The sequence below is a fragment of the Muscardinus avellanarius genome (genome assembly GCF_963383645.1).
Source record: "Muscardinus avellanarius genome assembly, chromosome: 12".
NCBI lineage: Eukaryota > Metazoa > Chordata > Mammalia > Rodentia > Gliridae > Muscardinus > Muscardinus avellanarius.
In genome coordinates, this window is record NC_137798.1 from 14,809,651 (window position 1) to 14,831,120 (window position 21,470).

Sequence of the window (21,470 nt, forward strand, 5' to 3'; positions counted from 1 at the left end):
ACAGGACCCTCTTAGTTTTCAGCCAGAAGATAGTAATTACTCCAGACCTCTTTTATCCATAGCTGCCTATTTAAGTCTTCATTATGATTCAAAAATATTTTTTTGCAGTACTAGGGATGGAACCCATGGCGTTCTACCTCCGAGCTACACCCCCAGCCCTATTTTTTGTTGTTTATTTTAAAACAGGGTTTCACTGAGTGCCAAAGGGCTTCACTAATTAGTTGAGGCTGGCTGAGAACTGTGATCCTCCTGTCTCAGCCTCCCAGATGCTGGTCATTATGATTTTTTTATTTGAACAAAAAGAATAAAACACCATGAGTCAAATCGGTGGCATTTGGAATTATCTTAACTGTTGCCTGTCGGCTAGCTATACCAAATGGTTCCTTTTATAAGCCTTTGGGGATTTCTCCTCCTCCAGCTCCTCCTCCCGTTCCTGCCCCGCCTCCTCCTGCTCCTCCTCCTGCTCCTCCTCCTGCTCCTCCTCCTGCTCCTCCTCCTGCTCCTCCTCCTGCTCCTCCTCCTGCTCCTCCTCCTGCTCCTCCTCCTGCTCCTCCTCCTGCTCCTCCTCCTGCTCCTCCTCCTGCTCCTTGGCTGTCTCCTCCTCCTCCTCTTCCTCCTCCTTCCCCTCCCTCCCCCTCCTCTTCCTTTTCCCCCTCCGCCTCCTCCTCTTCTTCCTCCTCCTCTTCCTGCTCCTCCTCTTCCTCCTTCCCCTTCTCCTCCTCTTCCTGCTCCTCTTCCCCTTCCTCCCCTCTGCTCCTCCCCCTCCCCCTCCCCCCTCCTGCTCCTCCCCTCCCCCTCCTCTTCCTCTTCCCCTTCCCCCTCCGCCTCCTCCCGCCCTCCTCCGCCTCCCCCAGGCCCCGGCGAGCTCGGGCCATGGCGGCGTGCGCGCTGGAGGTGCTGGGGCTGCCGGAGGCCGAGGTGCGCGGGCCGGGCGGGCGGGCGGGCGGGCCGAGGGCGCTGGCGCCCGGGGGGTCCTCGCGGGCATCTCGGTGTCAGAAGCCGGCTCGAGCCTCTGCGTGGAGCTTGGGATGGAGCCTGGGACGGAAACTCATTTTCCATCTTTAAAAGAGGCTCATCTTCCTCGTTAGCAACAAGTGTCACCTGCGGGGCTTCAGCTTCGCCTCCCTGCCTCCGTCCCTATTTAAGAGAACCACGCCGAGGAAGTATAAATACTTGAAAGATCTGGCCTCCGCCGTTCCCTTTGCAAGCTAAGGGTCCCGGTGTGTGACCCCTCGCTTTCTGTGCTGGAGCTGCACCCAGGCCGCTCAGGAGAGGTGGTCTCCAGCGAGACAGGCTTCCCGGGCCCTCGAGGCCGGGGATGGGGACGGGAGACTGCGACTGGTTCAGATGAAGTGCCTGCGCTCAGCCAAACACGCCGCGCGTCTGTCACCTGTAGCCTGTTGCTACCCCATCTATAGAGAGAGTTTAGGTGTCGGCTGGTCTGTTTAATGCGGTCTGGGGATGGAACCCAGGGGCACTCCACCTCCGGGCTGCACTCCCAGCCCTATTTTTTTATTCTTCATTTTGAAACAGGGTCTCCCTGAGTTATGGAGGGCCTCACTAGGAGGCTGGCCTCCTCGTGTTTGAGCCTCCCCAGTGCTGGGACCACAGGTGTGCCGCCCACCACCCGGGGCTGGTTTAGGTATCTTCTAATAGCGTTATAAGAGTGTCTTCTCTCGGCAAGTTGATGTCTGCAGATATCTTCCACACACTCCTGAGGCCTTTTTGTTTATAAACCATTTGTCATTCCAGGGTATTGTGAGAATGTTTAGGTGAGGCCATTAGACTTTAATCTCCTGGGAAATCTTGTCATTTGCCCTAACACGGAGGGAGGTAATAAGGGAAATAAGCCAGGCACAGAAAGGCAGGTATTGCGTGATGTCGCTACTGTTTGAGTCTGAAAACGAAATGATCTCGTAGGCGTTGAGGAGTAGCCGCTCCCCCAGGCCAGCGGAGGAGGGCCAGAGAGCAGGAGCTACAGTCGGAGCAAGAGTTCTGGTGGCTGTTGCACAAAAGCTAACTGAAGGCAGCCGTATGCCGTCTATTTCACAATGCCAGAAGGAGTTTGAATGTTTCACCCTTTAATAGCACATAGTACTCTATAAATATATGCAATTTTTTTTGTATGTGTGTGTTTGAGGTACTGAGGATTGAATTCAGGGGCATTCTACCTCCAAGCTATACCCCCACAACGACGTCATTTTAATTATTATTTTTGAAACAGGGTTTCATAGGTTGATGAGAATCTCACTACGTGCTGAGGTTGGCCTCGAACCTGTGATCCTCCTGTCTCAGCCCCCCAAGTATTGGGATTATAAGCGTGCGCCACCACATCCAGCTTCTCCACATTTTTAAAGAAAAAAAAAAAGTCATTGCAGCTATGGCACCTCTAATACCCAGACTTGTCTGAGAATAGGCAGCCCTCTGCTGTTGATTAAAAGTAGAGTAGCTTTTCTGTTACAGCAGAAGATGATTGTCACAAAGTTGAAAACAAAACCGGAGAAAAAAGTAAACAGAAATAGGATAGACTGGAAAAACAGAAACGCCATTTAATTGGCATTTTTGAGCACCGAGTCACAATTAGGAGCGTATTCATCGTAAAGTACGCTGAGGTTTAGATCGTGAAGACTTTGCAGCGAATTGTAGCTCTTTTCCACATGTAAAAGGTTCTATATGTGGAATTTCACCATTAAGACACTAGCTAACTAAGGAAGTGTAATAGAATTGATTCCTGATTTGCTCTGACAGTCATGTGGTTGTAGTGGGGAATCACTTCCACCCGTCTGTGGTAGGGAGCAGTGCCATGGATTTAAGGCATTCGGCACCATTTCCAGCCTCTTTCCAGCAGACCTCCCAGTTGTGTAGAGGCCAGAAAGCAAAGCAGTGTGTTTCCCATACTTTTTTCCCTTTGCATTATTATTATTATTATTATTATTATTATTAATTTGCTACTGGGGATGGAACCCAGGGGCATTCTACTTCTGAGCTCCACCCCCAGCCCCATTATTTAGTCTTTTTATTTTTTGGAGGAGGGTCTCCCTGGGTTGCAAAGGCCCTCGCTAAGTAGCTGAGGCTGTCCACGCACCCCGTCCCTCGAGTGCTGGGATGACAGGTGTGCGCCACCACACCAGCTCTTTGCATCATTATTGTAGATGTGAAGTAGCTACCCAGTGAGGTGCATTCACGTGCGATTTGGGAGGTGGAAGAGGAGCTTTTGTTCTCTGTTTTTCTGCTGGCAGGCGCAGCCATGTAGACGTTGAATTTTCCTCCCAAAGCCACAGGAGTAGTGGCGGTGGCCTCTTTCAGGTGCTGGGGGGCATCCTCAGGTTCTGTCTGGCGGTGGCTCCTACTCACCCATCTCTGTCTGGGGCAAGGCGGCAGCTCCCTGGTGGGCCCATCCCCGCGGACATCCAGCCTAGAGTCTCCTCTTCCAGCTCTTCCAATAATTTTGTAAGCACCTTATTCCCGGAATTTACTTCTGTCTTCTCGAAATATCTAGAGTGATTTCTGCTTCCGGTAACTGAAGCCTGAAACAAAGCGGAGAAAGAAGTGAAGCCACAGAGTTGAGGGGCTTCCTCTGCCAGCTGGGGGTAGTTTGCACGTATGAAGAATGGCTTCCTTTGGGGGCAACAGCTACACAGCGCAGTAGCATTGGGAAACTCGGGGTATAATCTGACACTTCTGAGCCCACCGAGGCCGAGCAGAAGTGTGCCCTGGCACGGTGCTGAGTCTGGAACACAGTCCCAAACTTTTATGCACCACACAGGAATAGAAGATAGCCGCGTTGGTCATCTATCCCGGTCTCTCATGGAGTGTCTTTGTTACTGCTTTTTTGTAACTCCTCAACGCCATAGTCCTCCTGTTCTGCTGAATTCTGCGGCAAGTGATGTGACCAGCTTCTCCTGCTTTATGATTCTGGTTCCCTTGCTGATCCTACCAACGTCTTCAGAAGCTAGAGGAATGCGGGGCATAAGAGAATCCTGGAGTTAAATGCAAGGGGAAAGTTTAGTCCAAGCAAATGAAAAGGGTTTTGGAAGACTTTTCTGAAGGACTGGAGAAGTAAATATGCCTGTGGCCCATTATGACAACTCGTGGCCCGGCCACAGGGTCTGGCTTCCACTGATGGGAGACATCTTGGGGCGTTGAGAAGATGGCGTGGGCACGCGGTCAGCACGGCGCGTGAGGACGCTTTAATGAGCACATTTGTCTTCAGGGAAAAAGAGTCAACCTAAATATAATAACAGCTGCTTCCAATCGAGCTCACTTTGTGCCAGGCACCAAGACAACTGTGTGTATGTGTGTGTGTGTGGTACTAGGGGTGGAACCCAGGGGCTTTCTACCTCCGGGCTACACTCCCAGACCTATTTTATAATTATTTGGAAACAGGGTCTTACTAAGTTGCTGAGAGCCTCGCTAAGTAGCTGAGGCTGACCTTGAACCTGCGTAATCCAACTGTCTCAGCCTCCCAAGTGCAGGGATTCCGAGCATACGCCACCATGCCCGGCTTCATATTCTAACTTTAATCATCACCCAATCTTGCAAAAGTAGATAGCATTGCCCTCACTCAATAGGTCTAGAATCTGAGCCACTGGTTTTGCCAAGGACCCTTCTCATGAGATAGCAACTCTGGAGTGAAGCCCAGGTCTCTTTTGTGCCCTAACTGGCTCTTTCTACTTTTCCGCTGCAAATGGCCCATATAAGAGAAGAGACTCCTGGGAGGTGACAGATGAGTGTGTGAATTGTTAAACTTGGGGCCATTCTTACGCCTTGTCTCCACATCTTCTGTCTTCTCTTTTTATAACTTTTAGCTGGGCCTCCAAAGTACTTAAATTCTCTATTTGCTTAGTACATATTCGTTGGCCTACTACGTGTTGGGCATTTGACAGGAGGTGAGGTTATAGTGATGTACAGCAGATTGTACTGAACACAGAGCCAAGAGGGAGGAGAAGTCGGCGTTGTATAAATGTCACGAAGGAACTGGGCACGGCGCACTCCTAGAGTCCCAGAAAGTGAGAGGCTCGCTCTAGAGGATCGCAGGTTCAAGGTCAGTCGCAGCAACCTAGCAAGACTGTTTCAGCCAGGTGTGGTGGCGCACGCTAGTAATCCCAGTACTCGGAAGGCTGAGATGGGAGGATCGCGCAGATTCAAAGCCAGCCTCAGCAACTTAGTGAGACCCTGTTTCCAAATAAAGTATAAAATAGGTCTGGGAGTGTAGCCCGGAGGTAGAAAAGCCCCTGGGTCCCACCACCAGGACCACAAAAAAAAAAAAAAAGACTGTTTCAAAACAAAAAAGAGAAAGGACTGGGCGTGCATCGTGGAGGTAGCATGCCCCTGGGTTTACTGCATCGAGTGCTTTCAAAGCTCTGACGGTTTGCAGTAACATTTGTGACAGGTGTACAGAAAACTAAAAATGGAAAGCTGGGGATACACGAAAAACAAGGACATCGTAGACAATGAAAACCTAAACAGCCCTTTTCTGGCGTGGTGGGCGCGCTTGTCATCCCAGCACTCGGGAGGCGGAGACAGGAGGATCGCAGGGAAAGCAACCCTCACTACTTAGTGAGGCTCTCTACAACTTAGTGAGACCCTGTTTCAAAATAAAGAATAAAAACTAGGGCAGAGGGTGTAGCTGGGAGGTCGAATGTCCCCGGGTTCCCTCCTTAGACCCCCCACACACACACAAAAAAAAACAACCTAAATATGTGAGAAATAGATACTAAGAACAAAAACCAGTAACCACCCTACTGATGACGGCGCAAGTCTGTCCGCACGTGTGTTTACCTCCCCTGTCCGCCTACCCTGCTGCCCGGTCCCTGCGGCCCACACTTCTCGGGGTCCTTCTTGGTGTCCTTCTCCTCCTCCCGACTCCTGCTCACCCTTTCCAGTTAAATGGACCTTCCTCAGCCTTCCCTGATACTCTCCCTGCCTCCACGTCCAGGAAGATGGATTAATTCTGTTATATACCTACATCTCACACTCCCTTTGTGGCCGTGTGTGTGTGTGTGCACGTGCGGCGGCTGCTGTGCAATTCCTCAAGCTCCTGCCTCCCTGCACCCCCCTAGCCCGCTGTCCACACCTCCTGCATGGCCACCGTCCGTGATACCCCACCCGCCGTGGCCATTCTCTTGACCTCTTCTCCGCATTGAGCGCACTATTTCCGTATCTCTTGTGTTCTAACTTGCTCCTTGTGCGGTCCCGGGCCTCCTCTGTGAGTGGTGGGCGCGGGGTGGGGTCGCCCGAGCCTGCGGCCACCTGGGGGGCTACCCACCTTGTGTGACAGGTGCTTTCCCTTGGGGCTCTCAGAGGGGGAGAGTCTTCCTGTCTTCTGATGGCCAGCACAGGCCTGCGGCCGGTGTTCTCACACCCTAGAGGGTGTGGGGCTCACGGCTGAGCTGCTCCTTTCATTGTTTTTTTTCAGTACTGGCAGATGATAAGTTCATTTTAGTTTTATTACTTTGGTTTTGGTTTTCTTTAGAAGCAATGAGTGATTCTTATTCAGTGTGATAATTTGACATTGTTATTATTTTATAGATAATAAAGTAATATATAAATATAATCTAGTTTTAAGTTTCTCCTATATAGCTTTTAATCAAGTTAATTTTTTTTTTATTTTTTTTGGTGGTACTGGGGATCCTGGAAGCCCTTCTACCTCCGGGCTACACTCCCAGACCTATTTTTACATTTTTTTATTTGGAAACAGGGTCTCCTAAGCCTGCGCGCGCGGCTGGCTTCGAAACTGCGCGATCCTCCGATGTCTCTGCCTCCCAAGCGCGGGGATTACAAGCGTGAGCCACCACGCCCGGCATTAATCAAGTTAATTCTTAAAAATATTCCTCTAATAAATTTTAACATCCTAGTTACTTGTGTCTTAAATTATAAGTACATAAGATTAAATATAAATTTCTATATTTTAGGAGAATTCACGAATTGTAAGGGTGAAAGTTATAGCTGGAATTGGCCTTGCCAAGAAGGACATTTTGGGAGCTAGGTAAGTATCTTAAATTAGGTTAGAATTTTAAAACTTTGCCTTTGTTAATTTTCGCCCAAATTATGGTTAAATGAGAAACGGAGTGATAAGGAAAGTGTTCCTAGTAAACTGTCATAAGTAAATGTTTATTAGTAAATTGTCATACAAAGCAGAATAGTATTTTGTCCAGTTTTGGTGTTTGACTCCGTCTCTAGGAATCTGAATTACTGAATTTGTGAAGTGAGGCAAAGGTACCAATCAGAGTGGTAGTTAGGAGATTCATGACTGAGTTCTGCCTTCAGAAATTCACAAAATTTTAATTTTATGGATTCTTTAGCAGGTAATGACTGTAAACTCTGGCTGATGATAGAAACGGTAGGAGCTTGACAGTAGCGGAGCGTGACGCAGGGGCAGGTTCGTGGAGTCGGCCGTGGAGGAAGGGTTTGCAATGAGTTTCCAGTTTTAAGCATGAGTCTGAGGCCAGGTGGAGTCAGAACCTGGGGAAATTCTGGTCTTCATGACCTGGGGAATCAGCAGACTGGATCTAAAGGATCTAAATGGTGGAGACCTATAGGGAAAGTCTAGAAAGCCCAGTGACTCGCCTGATGTCAGAGGATCTGATGAGATGAGAGTCCTTGCCCAATAGAAGGCTGTGACCCTTGTTCGAACAAGATGATTAATTATGTGATACAATAAAAACCCAACAACTCATCAGAGGAAATATCGCAGAATGCAGTCTCCCTAATTTGACATTTATGATATAAAATTTTCAGATCTGTAAGGAGCCAGGACCCATGTGTGGTGGCATGCACACCTCTAATCCCAGTACTTGAGAGGCTGAGACAGGAGGACCAGAGGTTCGAGGCCAGTCTCAGCTACTTAGTGAGCCCCTTTCCAACTCAAAGAGACCCTGTTTCAAAATTAAAAAAAATAAAATAAAGTAGATTAGGGTGTGATGTTGAATGCCCTGGGTTCAATCCCCAGTACTAAAAAATAAAAATAAAAATAAAAGCGGGAAAATGGAACACATCGGGAGAGAAAAGAAAATACATTCATAGTAAATCGAGAGCATGGTGGGCACGCTTAATCCCAGCATCCGGGAGGCCGAGACCAGAGGATCGTGGGTTGCGGACAGCCTCAGCTACTCAGTGAGGCCCTCGGCAACTTAGTGAGACCCTGTTTCAAAATAAAGAATAAAAAATAGCCGGGCGTGGTGGCGCACGCTTGTAATCCCCGCGCTTGGAAGGCGGAGACAGGAGGATCGCGCTGGTTCGGAGCCAGCCTCGCTGGCTTAAGAAACCCTGTTTCCAAATAAAAATATAAAATAGGTCTGGGAGTGTAGCCCGGAGGTAGAAGGGTTTCCAGGAACCCTAGTACCACCAAAAAAGAAGAAGAAGAAGAAAAAAAAAGGACTGAGGGTGTAGCTTAGAGGTCATATGCCCCTGGGTTTCATCCCCAGACCCGCAAAAACAAACAAAAAAAAAAAAAAAAGAGAGAGAGAGAAAGGAAAAGTGGGATATTTGAAATTGAATTTTTTTGAGTGGATTTAATAGCAGAACGGAGATGAAAAAAATACTAGTCAAACTGAAAGAGAAATAAATTATTGCCTAATTAGATGACAAAGATCAGGAAATAAACAGGGCCTCAGGGATTTGTTAGGTAGTATCCAGCAGTATAACATACAGATAATTGAAGTCCCAAAAAAATAGGAGAGGTAACCATAAATTTACCCCATTATGATGTATAAATACAATGCACCAATAAAAAAAATTTTTTTAAATATCCTGTAATTAAAGAAAAACAGGAGAGGTAAAGAAGGCAAAACATATTTAAAGGAAGAATGGTCAAATTTTTTCCAAGTTTGGTGAAATACATAAATTCATAGAATAAAAAAAAAATATCAAGCAGGAGAACACTTAAAGAGACTCTGAGAGCCAGGCATGGTCGTATACACCTATAATTCCAGCACTTAGGAGGCTCACAGATCACACGAGGATCACAGATTCCAGACCAGTCTCAGAAACTTAGCAAGGCCTCAGCCACTTAGTGAGACCCTGTTTCAAAGTAAAAATAAGTAAAGAGGCTAGAGTGTAGCTTAGAAGTAGAATGCCCCTCAGTCCAATCCCTAGTACCAAAAGGGGGGGAGGGCACTGAGATACACAAAAGTCAAACTAATGAGAGCCATGAACAATGAAAAAAGAATCCTCACTAAAGAAAGAAAGAAAATAGCCGGGCGTGGTGGCTTGTAATCCCGCGCTTGGGAGGTGGAGACAGGAGGATCGCGCGGGTTCGAAGCCAGCCGTGCTGGCGTAAGAGACCCTGTTTCCAAATAAAAAGATATAAAAAATAGGTCTGGGAGTGTAGCCCGGAGGTAGAAGAGCTTCCAGGAACCTCAGTACCACCAAAAAAAAAAAAAAAAGAAAGAAAAGGAAAGAAAGAAAGGAAGGAAGGAAGGAAGGAAGAAGGAAAGAAAGAAAGAAAGAAGGAAAGGAAGAAAGAAAGAAAGAAAATGGCTCATTATATACAGGGAAACTACTATCCAGTTAGGGATTGACCTCTGAAGCTGTGGAGTCGGGGAGAAAGTGGCTCAATAGAATCTGGCATTCTAGGAACGATCCCCTGCGGCGCGAGCCCGGGGCGGCTCCGGGCGCCCCAGCAGACCCCCACCATGGGCAGCCAGAGCTCCAAGGCTCCCCTGGGCGACGTGACGGCCGAGGAGGCGGCGGGCGCGTCCCCCGCGAAGGCCAACGGACAGGAGAATGGCCACGTGAAAAGCAATGGAGACTTATCCCCCAAGGGTGAAGGGGAGTCGCCCCCTGTGAACGGAACAGATGAGGCAGCTGGGGCCACTGGTGATGCCATCGAGCCCGCGCCCGCTAGCCAGGGAGCAGAGGCTAAGGGGGAAGCCGCCCCCAAGGAGACCCCCAAGAAGAAGAAGAAATTCTCTTTCAAGAAGCCTTTCAAATTGAGCGGCCTGTCCTTCAAGAGAAATCGGAAGGAGGGCGGGGGCGACTCTTCTGCCTCCTCACCCACGGAGGAAGAGCAGGAGCAGGGGGAGATGGGTGCCTGCAGCGAGGAGGGCACTGCCCAGGAAGGGAAGGCCGCTGCCACCCCGGAGAGCCAGGAGCCCCAGGCCAAGCGGGCAGAGGCTAGTGCTGCCTCCAAGGGAGGAGACACAGAAGAGGAGGCAGGGCCCCAGGCCGCAGAGCCGTCCACTCCCTCGGGGCCAGAGAGCGGCCCTGCCTCTGCCGGTGTTGAGCAGAATGAGTAGCTGGGTGGGGACAGGTGGTGATCTCTAAGCTGCAAAAACTGTGCTGTCCTTGTGAGGTCACTGCCTGGATTTGGTGCCCTGGCTGCCTTCCTGTGCCCAGAAAGGAAGGGGCTTGCTGCCCCCTCCCAGCCACGTTCCCTCTCCTCTCCCTCCTGTGGATTCTCCCATCAGCCATCTGGTCCTCCTCCTAAGGCCAGTTGAAGATGATTCCTTACATTTTCCCAAGTTAGGTTAGTGATGTGAAATGCTCCTGTCCCTGGCCCTACCTCCCTGTCCCCACCCTTGCAGAAGGCAATTGCTGGTTTTCTCCAATTCTTTTCCAAGTAGGTTTTGTTTATCCTGCCCCCCAAATCCCTGAGCCAGAAGTGGGGTGCTCATACTCCCAAAACCCTGAGTGTCCAGCCTTCCCCTGTTGAGTTTTAGTCTATTGTGCTGTGCCTAGTGGCACCTGGGCTGGGGAGGACACTACCCCTGTCTAGGTTTTTATATATGTCTTACTCAAGTTCCAACCTCCAGCTTGTGAATCACCTGTGTCTCTTTTTTGACTTGGTAAGCAAGTATTAGGCTTTGGGGTGGGAGGGAGGTCTGTAATGTGAAACAACTTCTTGTTGTCTTTTTTTCTCCCGTTGTTGGAAATAACTTTTAATGGCCAAACCCCAGATTTGTACTTTTTTTTTCTAATTGCTAAAACCATTCTCTTCCACCTGGTTTTACTGTAACATTTGGAAAGGAATAAATGTCATCCCTTTAAAAAAAAAAAAAAAGAATCTGGCATTCTAGATTTAGTGAAAATATTCTTCAAAGTTGATGACAAAATAGTACATTCAGAAAAAAGAAAACTGGGAATTTGTCACTGACAGAATGCCCAGTGGGAAATGTTCAAGGAAGATTTTCCAGTTGAAGAGAATTGATACTAGATACTCAGATCTTCAAAAGAGGATAAAGAACATTTTGTGCGATTTCTTATCAATAAGAATGGCACACGATTTCCATGAAATTCTAAGTTTACTAAGATTAGCTACAAAAGAAATAGAAAATGTGAGTAGCCCTTTACTAATTGAAGAAAAAGAATATGTGGTTAAAGGCCTTTCACAGGGAAGGGCTCAAGCCTACATGGCTTTAACTTAACACACTTATCAAACACTTAAAGGAAGAAAAAAAAGATACAAATTCTTTTAGAAAACAGATTTTCTTTTCTTTTTTTCTTTTTTGCGGTACTGGGGATGGAAACCAGGGCCATTCTACCTCCAAGCTACACCCCCAGCCCTATTTTTTAATTCCTTTTTTTTTGGTGGTACTGGGTGTTTCTATCTCCAGGCTATACTCCCAGACATGTTTTATATCTTTTATTTGGAAACAGGGTCTAAGTTGCTGACAGCCTCACTAAGTAGCTGAGGCTGGCTTCGAACCTGTACGATTCTCCCGTCTCAGACTCCCAAGCAATTGGGTTTACAAGCCTGCGCCACCACGCCCAGCTTATTCTGTATTTTGAAATAGGGTCTCACTGAGTTGCAGAGGGCCTCACTAAGTAGCAGAGGCTGCCCGCGAACCGTGATCCTCCTGTCCCAGCTTCCTAAAGGCTGGGATTACAAGTGTGTGCCACCACGCCTGGCTAGAAAACAGAATATTATAACTCACTTTTTAGGCATTTAAAAATCTTGATTGCAAAACCAAATAAAGACATTATAAGAAAACTGATGAATGCAGATACAAAAATTCTTACTAAACTTTTAACAAATAAAATTGATCAATATATGATGAGGTGACAGGTGAGATTTTTCCCAAGAGTGCAAAGTTTGGTCCAAGCGTGGTGGCACTCACCAGTAACCCCAGTACTTGGGAGGCTGAGCCAGGAGGATCGCAGGTTTGCAGTCAGTCTCAGCAATTTAGTAAGGCCATCTACAACTTAGTGAGACCCTTTTCAAAATAAAGGCTGGGGTGTAGTCCAGAGGTAGAATGCCCCTAGGTTCTGTACCCAGTAACACAAAAAAATCAATAAATAATACAGTCAGTGTACTAAAGTCAGTTATACTTTTATGTCTTCTTGTTGTTTCTTTTCCCCCGGTGGTATTGGGATTGAACCCAGAGACATTCCACTTCTGAGCTGTGCTCCCAGACCTTTTTTTTTTTTTTTAATTTTGAAACAGGGTCTCTCTAGGTTGCCGAGAGTCTCACTAAGTTGCTGAGGCTGTCCTCAAACCTGTGGTCCTCTTACCTCAGTCTCCCAAGTACTGGGATTGCAGGCATGTACCACCACATCCAATCTTTTGTATTCTATTAATACACAATGGGAAAATAAGTTTTTAAAGTCTCTGTTTATGGTAGCTTATCTAGAAATCAAGGAAACAAGAGATTTTTAAGAACTGTACTCTGGAAGCTATAAGACATTGCTAAAGGAAATTGAAGAAATTCTAAATCAACAGATAAATGCGCCATGTTAATAGATGGGAAGACGATAATTGTTAGAGTGACATTTCTCTCCAAATTGGTTAGATTTGGCACAATCCCAGTGTGCTTTTTTGGAGAAATTGATAAGCTAATTCCAGTATGTATGTATAATGTCAAGGCACAGAATAGCCAGATCAATTTTGTAAAAAAGCAGGGTTGGAGCCGGGCATGGTAGCTTGGAGGTAGAATGCCCCTGGGTTCAATTTCCAGTCCTACAGGCATGCCCCCCAACATACACACACACACACACACACACACACACACACACACACATACACATACACACACACACACACACACATAGAAGCAATGTTGAAGGACATCATTTCAAGACTTGCAATACAACTACAGTCATCAAGACAGATACATTGACACAGGAATTGACAGAGTCCAAAGGAGTAGGCAGTGTAGGAAAGTATATATGAATACATACCCACGTGCATATGTTCAGGTGCTTTTCAGAAAAAACGCTAAGGCTAGCCAGGCGTGGTGGCGCACGCTTGTAATCCCTGCGCTTGGGAGGCAGAGACAGGAGGATCGCGCAGGTTCGAAGCCAGCCGCGCGCATTGGCTTAGGAGACCCTGTTTCCAAATTTAAAAAAATGTAAAAAGAGGTCTGGGAGTGTAGCCCGGAGGTAGAAGGGCTTCCAGGAACCTCAGTACCACAAAAAAACAAAACAACAACAACAACAACAAAGAACCGCTAAGGCTAGTCAAGAGGAAAAGTATTGTCTTTTCTGGATCATGGTTCGCGGACAGCCTCAGCTGCTTAGCAAGACCCTTTGCAACTCAGTGAGAGCCTGTTTCAAAAAAATAAAAAAAGACTAAAAAGTAGGGCTGGGAGTATAGCTCGGAGATACGATGTCCCTGGGTTCCATCCCCAGACTTGCAAAAAAAAAAAAAAAAGAGTTGGAGTATAGTTCAATGGTAGAGCATCTCTGGGTTCAATTCCCTGTCTATCTATATTATAGATATCTATTAATATTATATAATATATATTGAGAATATTCCCTATCAGTATATATATATATATATATGCATACATACATACACATTCATTTACTCCCAAATCTAAAAAGTTTTTAAGTCTTTAGACCTATGATTAAAGGGTTTTCTTCTCTAATTCTCTGCTCATGTAGCTAACAGGGTACTTAAACTTTTTAGCAAGGTTTAAAAATTAATATATTTGCTAACCCTGCATACAGAACCCTGACTTTTAAGTACAGGAAATAATTGCAGAAATTAACTAGGAAAACTATGCGTGTGATAATGGGGATAAGTGGAGGGTAGGCTAAGCAGCAATTAAACTTTCTTTCTTAAAATTTTAACAGCGACCCTTATGTGAGAGTGACGTTATACCACCCAACGGATGGAGTTTTTACAAGTGTGCAAACGAAAACCGTTAAGAAGGTCAGACTTCTCAGCATCTAAAACACTTCTAATGAACTTTATTCTTATGTGACAAAAATATAAAAGATGAATTATACTTTATTTTCTTTTAGTCTTTGAATCCAAAATGGAACGAAGAAATACTATTCAGAGTAAGTATGCATTTTATTTTATTAAAACAGAAAAAATAAATTATTTCTCCATAGGTTAGAATTATAAGTTCTCATGTATAATATTTTAAAATGTACCTTAGAATTTGCCTCTACTTTTAAAAATTTGAAGAGTTAAAACTAGGTGTCCCCAGGATAGCAAGGTCCAGGAACCATTTGTGTTATGAAAAACACATGCCTATAATTCCAGCTCGTGGAGGTTAAAACAGGAGGGTTGCAGGTTTGAGACTAGGCTCAGCAACTTAGGTTCTCTGCAACTTAGTGAGACCCTGTTTCAAAATAAAAAATAAAATAGGGCCGGTGGTGTAGCTCAGAGCTAGAATGCCCCTGGGTTCCATCCTCAGGACTGAAAACAAACAAACAAACAAACAAACAAACAGTGGTCCAGACAAGAACTCGTGAGGAACTATGGATAGACACGCACATCTTTTCTTAGACACCTTGCTGGCTGTTCCTGATGGCTCACTTCCCCGACTCGTACACCAAAGAGCCAGCTCTGATCAGAGGTTATGTCAGCCTCCAGGGAGGGACCTCAGGCCGGCCAGTGTCCGCACATCCTCCCTGTGTCAGCAGCATCGCTGGCCCAGTGATGTACATCGGTGACCTCCTTGCTGGTCCCTCTCAGATTATCTTATTAATATCTTCTGTGACCCCGTTCCCGCTTTAGCTCTCGGCTCATTCCTCTGTTCCCCTAAAGGCCAACATTCCTGGAGGACTTCTGCGCTTTCATTCCTGCTTCCCCGCCGTCCTCCTTAGCCCCTGACCTCACTCAGCCCGTGGTCACCTCGACCTGGCCAGGCTCTCTGCCTCGTCCCGCGTAGGGCTCTGGTGCCTGCGGCTAGCCACCGCTGCCGGAGCTGCAGCCCCCTGTGGCTCTGTAGGCCACACTTGACTTCAGTCAGTAAAAGGGAAGCCGCTCAGCCGTGCTCTGCACTGGACGGTCCCCATTTGTGTGGTTTCGTTCCGTTTTAGTCAAGTGACTGATGAGGAATAAATTGCTGAAGTGAAAGCCGGAGTCTGTTTCCATTTTTGCTGTTGCGCTTGTTTAGAGAGATGTCCTCCACTCCGGTGCAACATAAAAACAGCATTTTAAATCAGTCTGGAAATCTGGGAATCTTGAGTTAATTATGGAGAAAAATAGATTTATATTTTTATTTTATTCTTTCACCAGAATAAATTCCAGATTTGATAATGGCTGGGTTTAATCGCTTCTTTAGAACATGTGTTACTTGGGAGAGAATTTTAAATGCCTCCAAAGTGGTTGCGTTTTAAATTTATTTGTACTTTTCTTTTTTCTTTTTCTTTTTTTGCAGTACTAGGGATGGAACACAGGGCCATTCTCCCTCTGAGCTACACCCCCTGCCCTATTTTTTTTATTCTTTATTTTGAAACAGGGTCTCACTGAGTTGCAAAGGGCTTCATTAGTAGATGAGGCTGGCCTTGAGCCGTGATCCTCTTGTCTCAGCCTCCCAAATGCTGGGATTACAAGCGTGCGCCACCACACCCAGCTTTCTTTTCTTTTCTTTTTTTTTTGGTGGTACTGGGGTTCCTGGAAGCCCTTCTACCTCCGGGCTACACTCCCAGACCTATTTTTACATTTTTATTTGGAAACAGGGTCTCCTAAGCCAGTGCGTGCGGCTGGCTTTGAACCTGCGCGATCCTCCTGTCTCTGCCTCCCAAGCGCGGGGATTACAAGCCTGCGCCACCACTCCCAGCCACGCCCAGCTTTCTTATTATTTTATTTATCTCATTGCATAATACTCAGAAATATATGTATTTTCAATATGTTGACATTTTCTTCATGTCTTGTTCTTTTCTCTTTTCATTGATTTGTTCATGTCAATAGGGCTTAGTCATAACGATAAATGATTTGATGGCTTTTTATTATCACGTTAAAAAGGTATCCAGCTAGTGCTATATTTTTGAAGTTTTTTTTTTTTTAATATGAAGACTTCCAGTTTTAGCATGATACAATAATAGGATATTGGGCTTAACCGGATGCTCTAAGTAACTCTAAAGCTGGAAGAGTGCGATACATGGAGAACTGTGAGTCAGGAGGCGTGCGTGTCAGTGATGAAATGGAGTATCTGAGGAGTCTCAGGTGCAGCACGGGACACACTCACAATCCTTTGTTGCTCGTTGGAAGTTTACTAAGAGACTCTGGTGTCCTTATTACACACACATGCACATATAAAATGGTTAACTATATAGTAATAGATTATTAATTTGATCATGGTAATTATTTCACAAAGTACATGTATCAAATTGCACGTAAATCTTGAATACATATATTTTGTATTCGTCGGTTGTACCTCAATAAAAGCTAAGAAGGGGGAGGTAGGAACCTAGATGTTATAAGATAGGTTAAAATTAAAAAGATACCCAAAAGACATCCCATGTGGTCAGGTATGGTGGTGTATGCCTATAATCCCAGTACTTGGGAGACTGTGACGGGAGGGTCGCAGGTTCAAGGCCAGCCTCAAAAACCTAAGTGAGATCCTGTTTAAAAATAAAATGGGGCTGGAACTGTAGCTCAGAAGGAAAAAACCCCTGGGTTCAATCCCCAGTAACACACACACACACACACACACACACACACACACACACTCACCATGCAAAAAGTAATTAAAAGAAATGGAAGTAACTACATTAATATTAGGCAAAGTAGACTTCAGAACAAGGAAAATTATCAAGGATAAAGAAGACCATTATAAAATGATAAAAAATGCTAGCACATTGAAAAATAATAACCATGTATGCACCTAACAACAGAGCTTCAAAATACACAAAGCTAAAAAGAAAAATAGGCAAATACATTATTATACTGGGAGAATTCAAACCTCCTCGCTTTCTCCTTCAGTAATTAATATAAAAAATAGAGCAAAAGAGTCTAGTAAAGAAATAGAAGTCTTGAAACACTAGCAGTTTTGCCTTGTTGATAGCTATAACCTCTCCACCCAACAACCGTCTATTCAATGCTAGGAGGCTGGACCAAAACCAAATTCTCAATATTTTTAAATATTAGAAATCATGCAAATTATGGCTGCTAATTGTAATGGAAGTAAAGTAGGTATCAATCACAGAAAGCTGTCTGGAAAAATCCCTAAGTATTTGGAAGTTAACACCCTTTGTAGTAATCCAAAAATATAAGAATTCTCAAGGGAAATTAGAAAACATTTTAATAGAATGAAATAAAAACACAACATCAAAATGTGTAGGTTGTAGCTAATGGTTGGAGAGAAATATATAGCATTAAATTATTATATTAGAAAAGAGGGGTCCCTAATCATTAATCTAAGCTTCTACCTAAGCAACTAAAAAGGGGCGTCATTGCAGAACCTATAGACATCAACTGGATAATAAAGGATACTTGAAGAACTCTGTGCCCACAAATTTAATAATTAAGATAAAATGGACTAATTGTTTTAACAACACCTACTACCCTTAAGAATAGATTATCTGAATAGCCCTATATCTCTTTTTTTTTTTTTTTTTTTTTGGTGGTACTGGGGTTCCTGGAAGCCTTTCTACCTCTGGGCTACACTCCCAGACCTATTTTTACATTTTTATTTGGAAACAGGGTCTCCTAAGCCAGCGCGCGCGGCTAGCTTCGAACCTGCGCAATCCTCCTGTCTCTGCCTCCCAAGCGCGGGGATTACAAGCGTGCGCCACCACGCCCGGCTAGCCCTATATCTCTTAAAGAAATTGAATTTGAAGTTAAAAACCTTCCAACAAAGAACACTTCGGGCCCAGATAGTCCTGCTGTTGATTCTTAACACACACTGAAGGAATGAATCATTTCAGTTCTACACGGTGCCTAACCAGAAACAGAAGAGGAGGAACACATCCCAAAGTAATTCATGAGGATAACATTACCCTGCTACCAAAACCAGACAGAAAGTTTGTAGATCATTAACCCTCCTGACTCTTTGTTTTAATTCACTAACTTGGATCCCTTTGTTTGTGAAAGGTTCAGTAAATTGTCCACACATGAATGGATACCTCTTCTAGGTATATGTTTGCCTTTCTGGTCAAGAAAGCGTGATCCTGGGGTTGGGAATCCACTCAACCATTGATCCTGTCAGAGGACCAGTAGATAGAGAGGGAGGAAGGGAAGGCTTATGACCATGGATCTATCCATGGATATAGTATATATCTACCCATGGACATAATCCATGGATTATATCACCCTGTCCAGAACCGTCAGCCTCACGGGGCGCTGGAATGGCCTACGAAAGCCACAACTGCATCCTACTTTGGAGGCAGTGTTCTGCCAAGATGGGTTACTATTCTTTGGGAGATAGTCTATTCATTAAATCCGAGACCTCAGTATGAGCCTGTGTTCCCGAGTATACATGGCTCCAGGAACAGAGGAGGAGTGGCCCAGGCCACTGTTATTACCAGCGGCCCACCATAGGACTTGGTGCTCCCCATACCTGCAAATCTGGGCTCTACAGAGTTAGAGGTTCAAGTCCCCAAAGAAAGAATACTCCTGAGAACACAACAAGGGACCCATGGAACCACTGTCTGGGCTCCTTTTGTCCAAGAACCAGCAGGCAGTGGAGACGATGCCTTGGTTGAACCTGCTGTATAGACGTCCCCCAGAGTCTTTCAGTTTCTGCAGGAACCACCTGGGGACCGGGCATCTGCCATGAACCGCACTTGGAGCCTTTTGACCTTCAGTGGTGGTATTAATCTTTGACATCCCTCTGGGTTGTGATATGTTCGTTTGGTTTTTTTTTTTTTTTTTTTTTTTTTTTTTGGTGGTACTGGGGTTCCTCGAAGCCCTTCTACCTCTGGGCTACACTCCCAGACCTATTTTATTTTTTGGAAACAGGGTCTCCTAAGCCAGCGCGGCTGGCTTCGAACCTGCGTGATCCTCCTGTCTCCGCCTCCCAAGCGCAGCAATTACAAGCGTGCGCCACCACGCCGGCTTCGTTTGGGTTTTTTTTTTTATAGTTTTATTGAGACTATAATACATAGAACATAACGCATCCACTTAAAATACACAATTCAATAGTTTTTGTTACAGTCACTGAATTGTGCTAACATCACCAAAAACAGTTTTATAACGTTCTTATCTCCCCGTGAAGGAACCGCACGCCCACTATCCGTCAGTCCCCGTTTCCCTAATGCCCTCTCCCTCCCCACGCACTTGCAAGGTCTCCAGAGATTTGCCTGTTCTGGACATTTCGCCCAGATGGTATTATACAAAATTGTGTTTGGCTTCCTTCACTTGACATAACATTTCAAGGCTCAGCCAGGTCGTAGCATGTATCAACCCATTTCTTTTTCTTGCCAAGTGACATTTCTCTATGTGGGTAAAAATTTTATTTACCTGGGCATCAGTTTCCAGTTTTTAACTTATGAAAAATGACTCTATGAAGAATATTAATATACAAGTTTTTGCATGTACATATTTTCGCTTTCTTGAGTATAGACTCAGCAATGGAATTGCCACATCATATGATAACTCCTAATTTTAAGCATTTTGAGAACTGCCAAACTGTTTCCAAAGTGACTGTATCATTGTACATCTCCATCAGGGGTGTGCGAGGGTTCTGATTTCTCCATATATTTTTGACAATTGTTTCTGTCAGTCTTTTTATGACACCCTTTGTGACGGGTGTGAAATGGTACCTGATAGTGGGTTTTGTTTTGGATATGAAATGTTACCCGATAGTGGGTTTTGTTTTGTTTTGCTTGGGTTTTGAACCCAGGGTTTTGAACCTCTGAGCTATACCCCCAGTCCTGTTGTTACTGAGGCTGGCCTCGAACCTGCAACCTTTCTGTCTTGGCCTCCCAAGTACTGGATTACAGGCGTACACTACCATGCCCAGCTAGATTGTGGCTTTGATTTCCACTTTCCTAACGGCTAACAACGTTGAGCATATTTTCTTAGGTTTACTGTATATCTAGTTGTCTATCTCCTTTGGGAAAATGTCTATTTACATCCTTTTCCATCTTATAGTTAGGTTATCTGTCTTTTTTATTATTGGGTTGTCATAGTTCTTTATATATTTATATACAAAGGCCCTTAGTAAGTTTGTGGTTTGCAGAAAGCTTTGCCTGTTCTGTGCGTTGTCTTTTTCACTTTATTGGTAGTATCGTTTGAAGCAAAAAGTTTTTAGTCTTGATGTTCTGTTTATCTATTTTTCTTTTGTTGCTTGTATTTTAATATCATGTCTAATCAGTGTTGTTTTTTATTTACTCTGTGTGTTTGCGTGAGTGTTTCTGGGCGTTGAACCCAGCCAGGGCCTCGCGTATGCTAGGAAGCCCTCTTCCACTGAGTCCAGTCCCGGATTTACTGTCTTGACCAGGGAGAGGACAGCTTTGAGGCGTCCACGTGGCCTTCTCACTATGATAACTCTTACAGCCATCGATGTGGTGTGGTCGTGTTTGGGGATAGCTAATGTCCTATATGCCAATCTCAATTATATACTCAATTATATACTGGTATATAATCTCAATTATATACCAATCTCAATATATATACTCTCTCTTAATTATTCACCGGCTATAGAGGGATCAGAAGCTATCATCAGATGGATCCACAGAATCAATAGATTCACCCTAAGCTGGGCGTTAGCTAGGACTTTATTTATTTTTCTATTTTTTAGTTTTTTGCAGTGCTGGAGATGGAACCCAGGGGCATTCTACCTCCAAACTACACCCCCAGTCCTATTTTTTGAAACAGGGCTCACTGAATTGCAGAGGGCCTCATTAAGTAGCTGAGGCTGTCCACGAACCTTGAACCTCCTGTCTCAGCCTCCCGAATGCTGGGATTACAAGTGTGCCCACCACGCCTGGCTTAGGACTTCATTTTTTAATCTAGTTCCTGTAGGTCCTGCTCTAATGGGGAGCCAGAGTGAGGCTTTGGGTCTCTGGGTATCAACACAGACTGTTTGCAATATTCCCATGTAAGCCTGAGGACTAATTTCTCCCAATATGAATTACCCCAAATAAATGGCCATAGGTTCCATTGGAGAAGGAAGGGGGAGAATCACCGTAATAAACACTTCCTGCCGCAGCTCAGAGTGCCTCCTCCTGGGGACTGGTCTCTTCTCTAGTCAATGGGCCGTGGACTTCAGGGCCTCAGAAGGTGGAGAGGCCGAACAGGGGATGTGACCTTTTAACCGAGGGATCAGTGCCGTTGGCCTCTTTCTTGACCCCTCGTACCTTCCCATGATTGTGGATTTTAAGCCACACCGTATTCGGGCAGCTGC

General features: G+C 45.3%; 2 protein-coding genes across 2 annotated transcripts in view; both read left to right on the top strand.

The window, feature by feature from the left end:
• Positions 1-873: 873 nt before the first annotated feature.
• NEDD4 (NEDD4 E3 ubiquitin protein ligase) overlaps positions 874-21,470 on the top strand; it is a gene marked incomplete at both ends in the record, with an annotated part of 113,615 nt that continues 93,018 nt past the window's right edge. The window contains 4 exons of the mRNA XM_080707990.1: positions 874-918; positions 6,915-6,988; positions 14,017-14,095; positions 14,188-14,226. Coding sequence (XP_080564116.1) covers positions 874-918; positions 6,915-6,988; positions 14,017-14,095; positions 14,188-14,226 — 237 coding nt within the window. The remainder of the gene's footprint in view (positions 919-6,914; positions 6,989-14,016; positions 14,096-14,187; positions 14,227-21,470) is intronic.
• Positions 9,620-10,238, top strand: LOC308271577 (MARCKS-related protein-like; the record flags this gene model as incomplete). Its single annotated transcript, XM_080707991.1, has 1 exon — positions 9,620-10,238. The coding sequence occupies exon 1, from the start codon at positions 9,636-9,638 to the stop codon at positions 10,236-10,238; it is 603 nt and encodes a 200-aa protein (XP_080564117.1). The 5' UTR covers positions 9,620-9,635.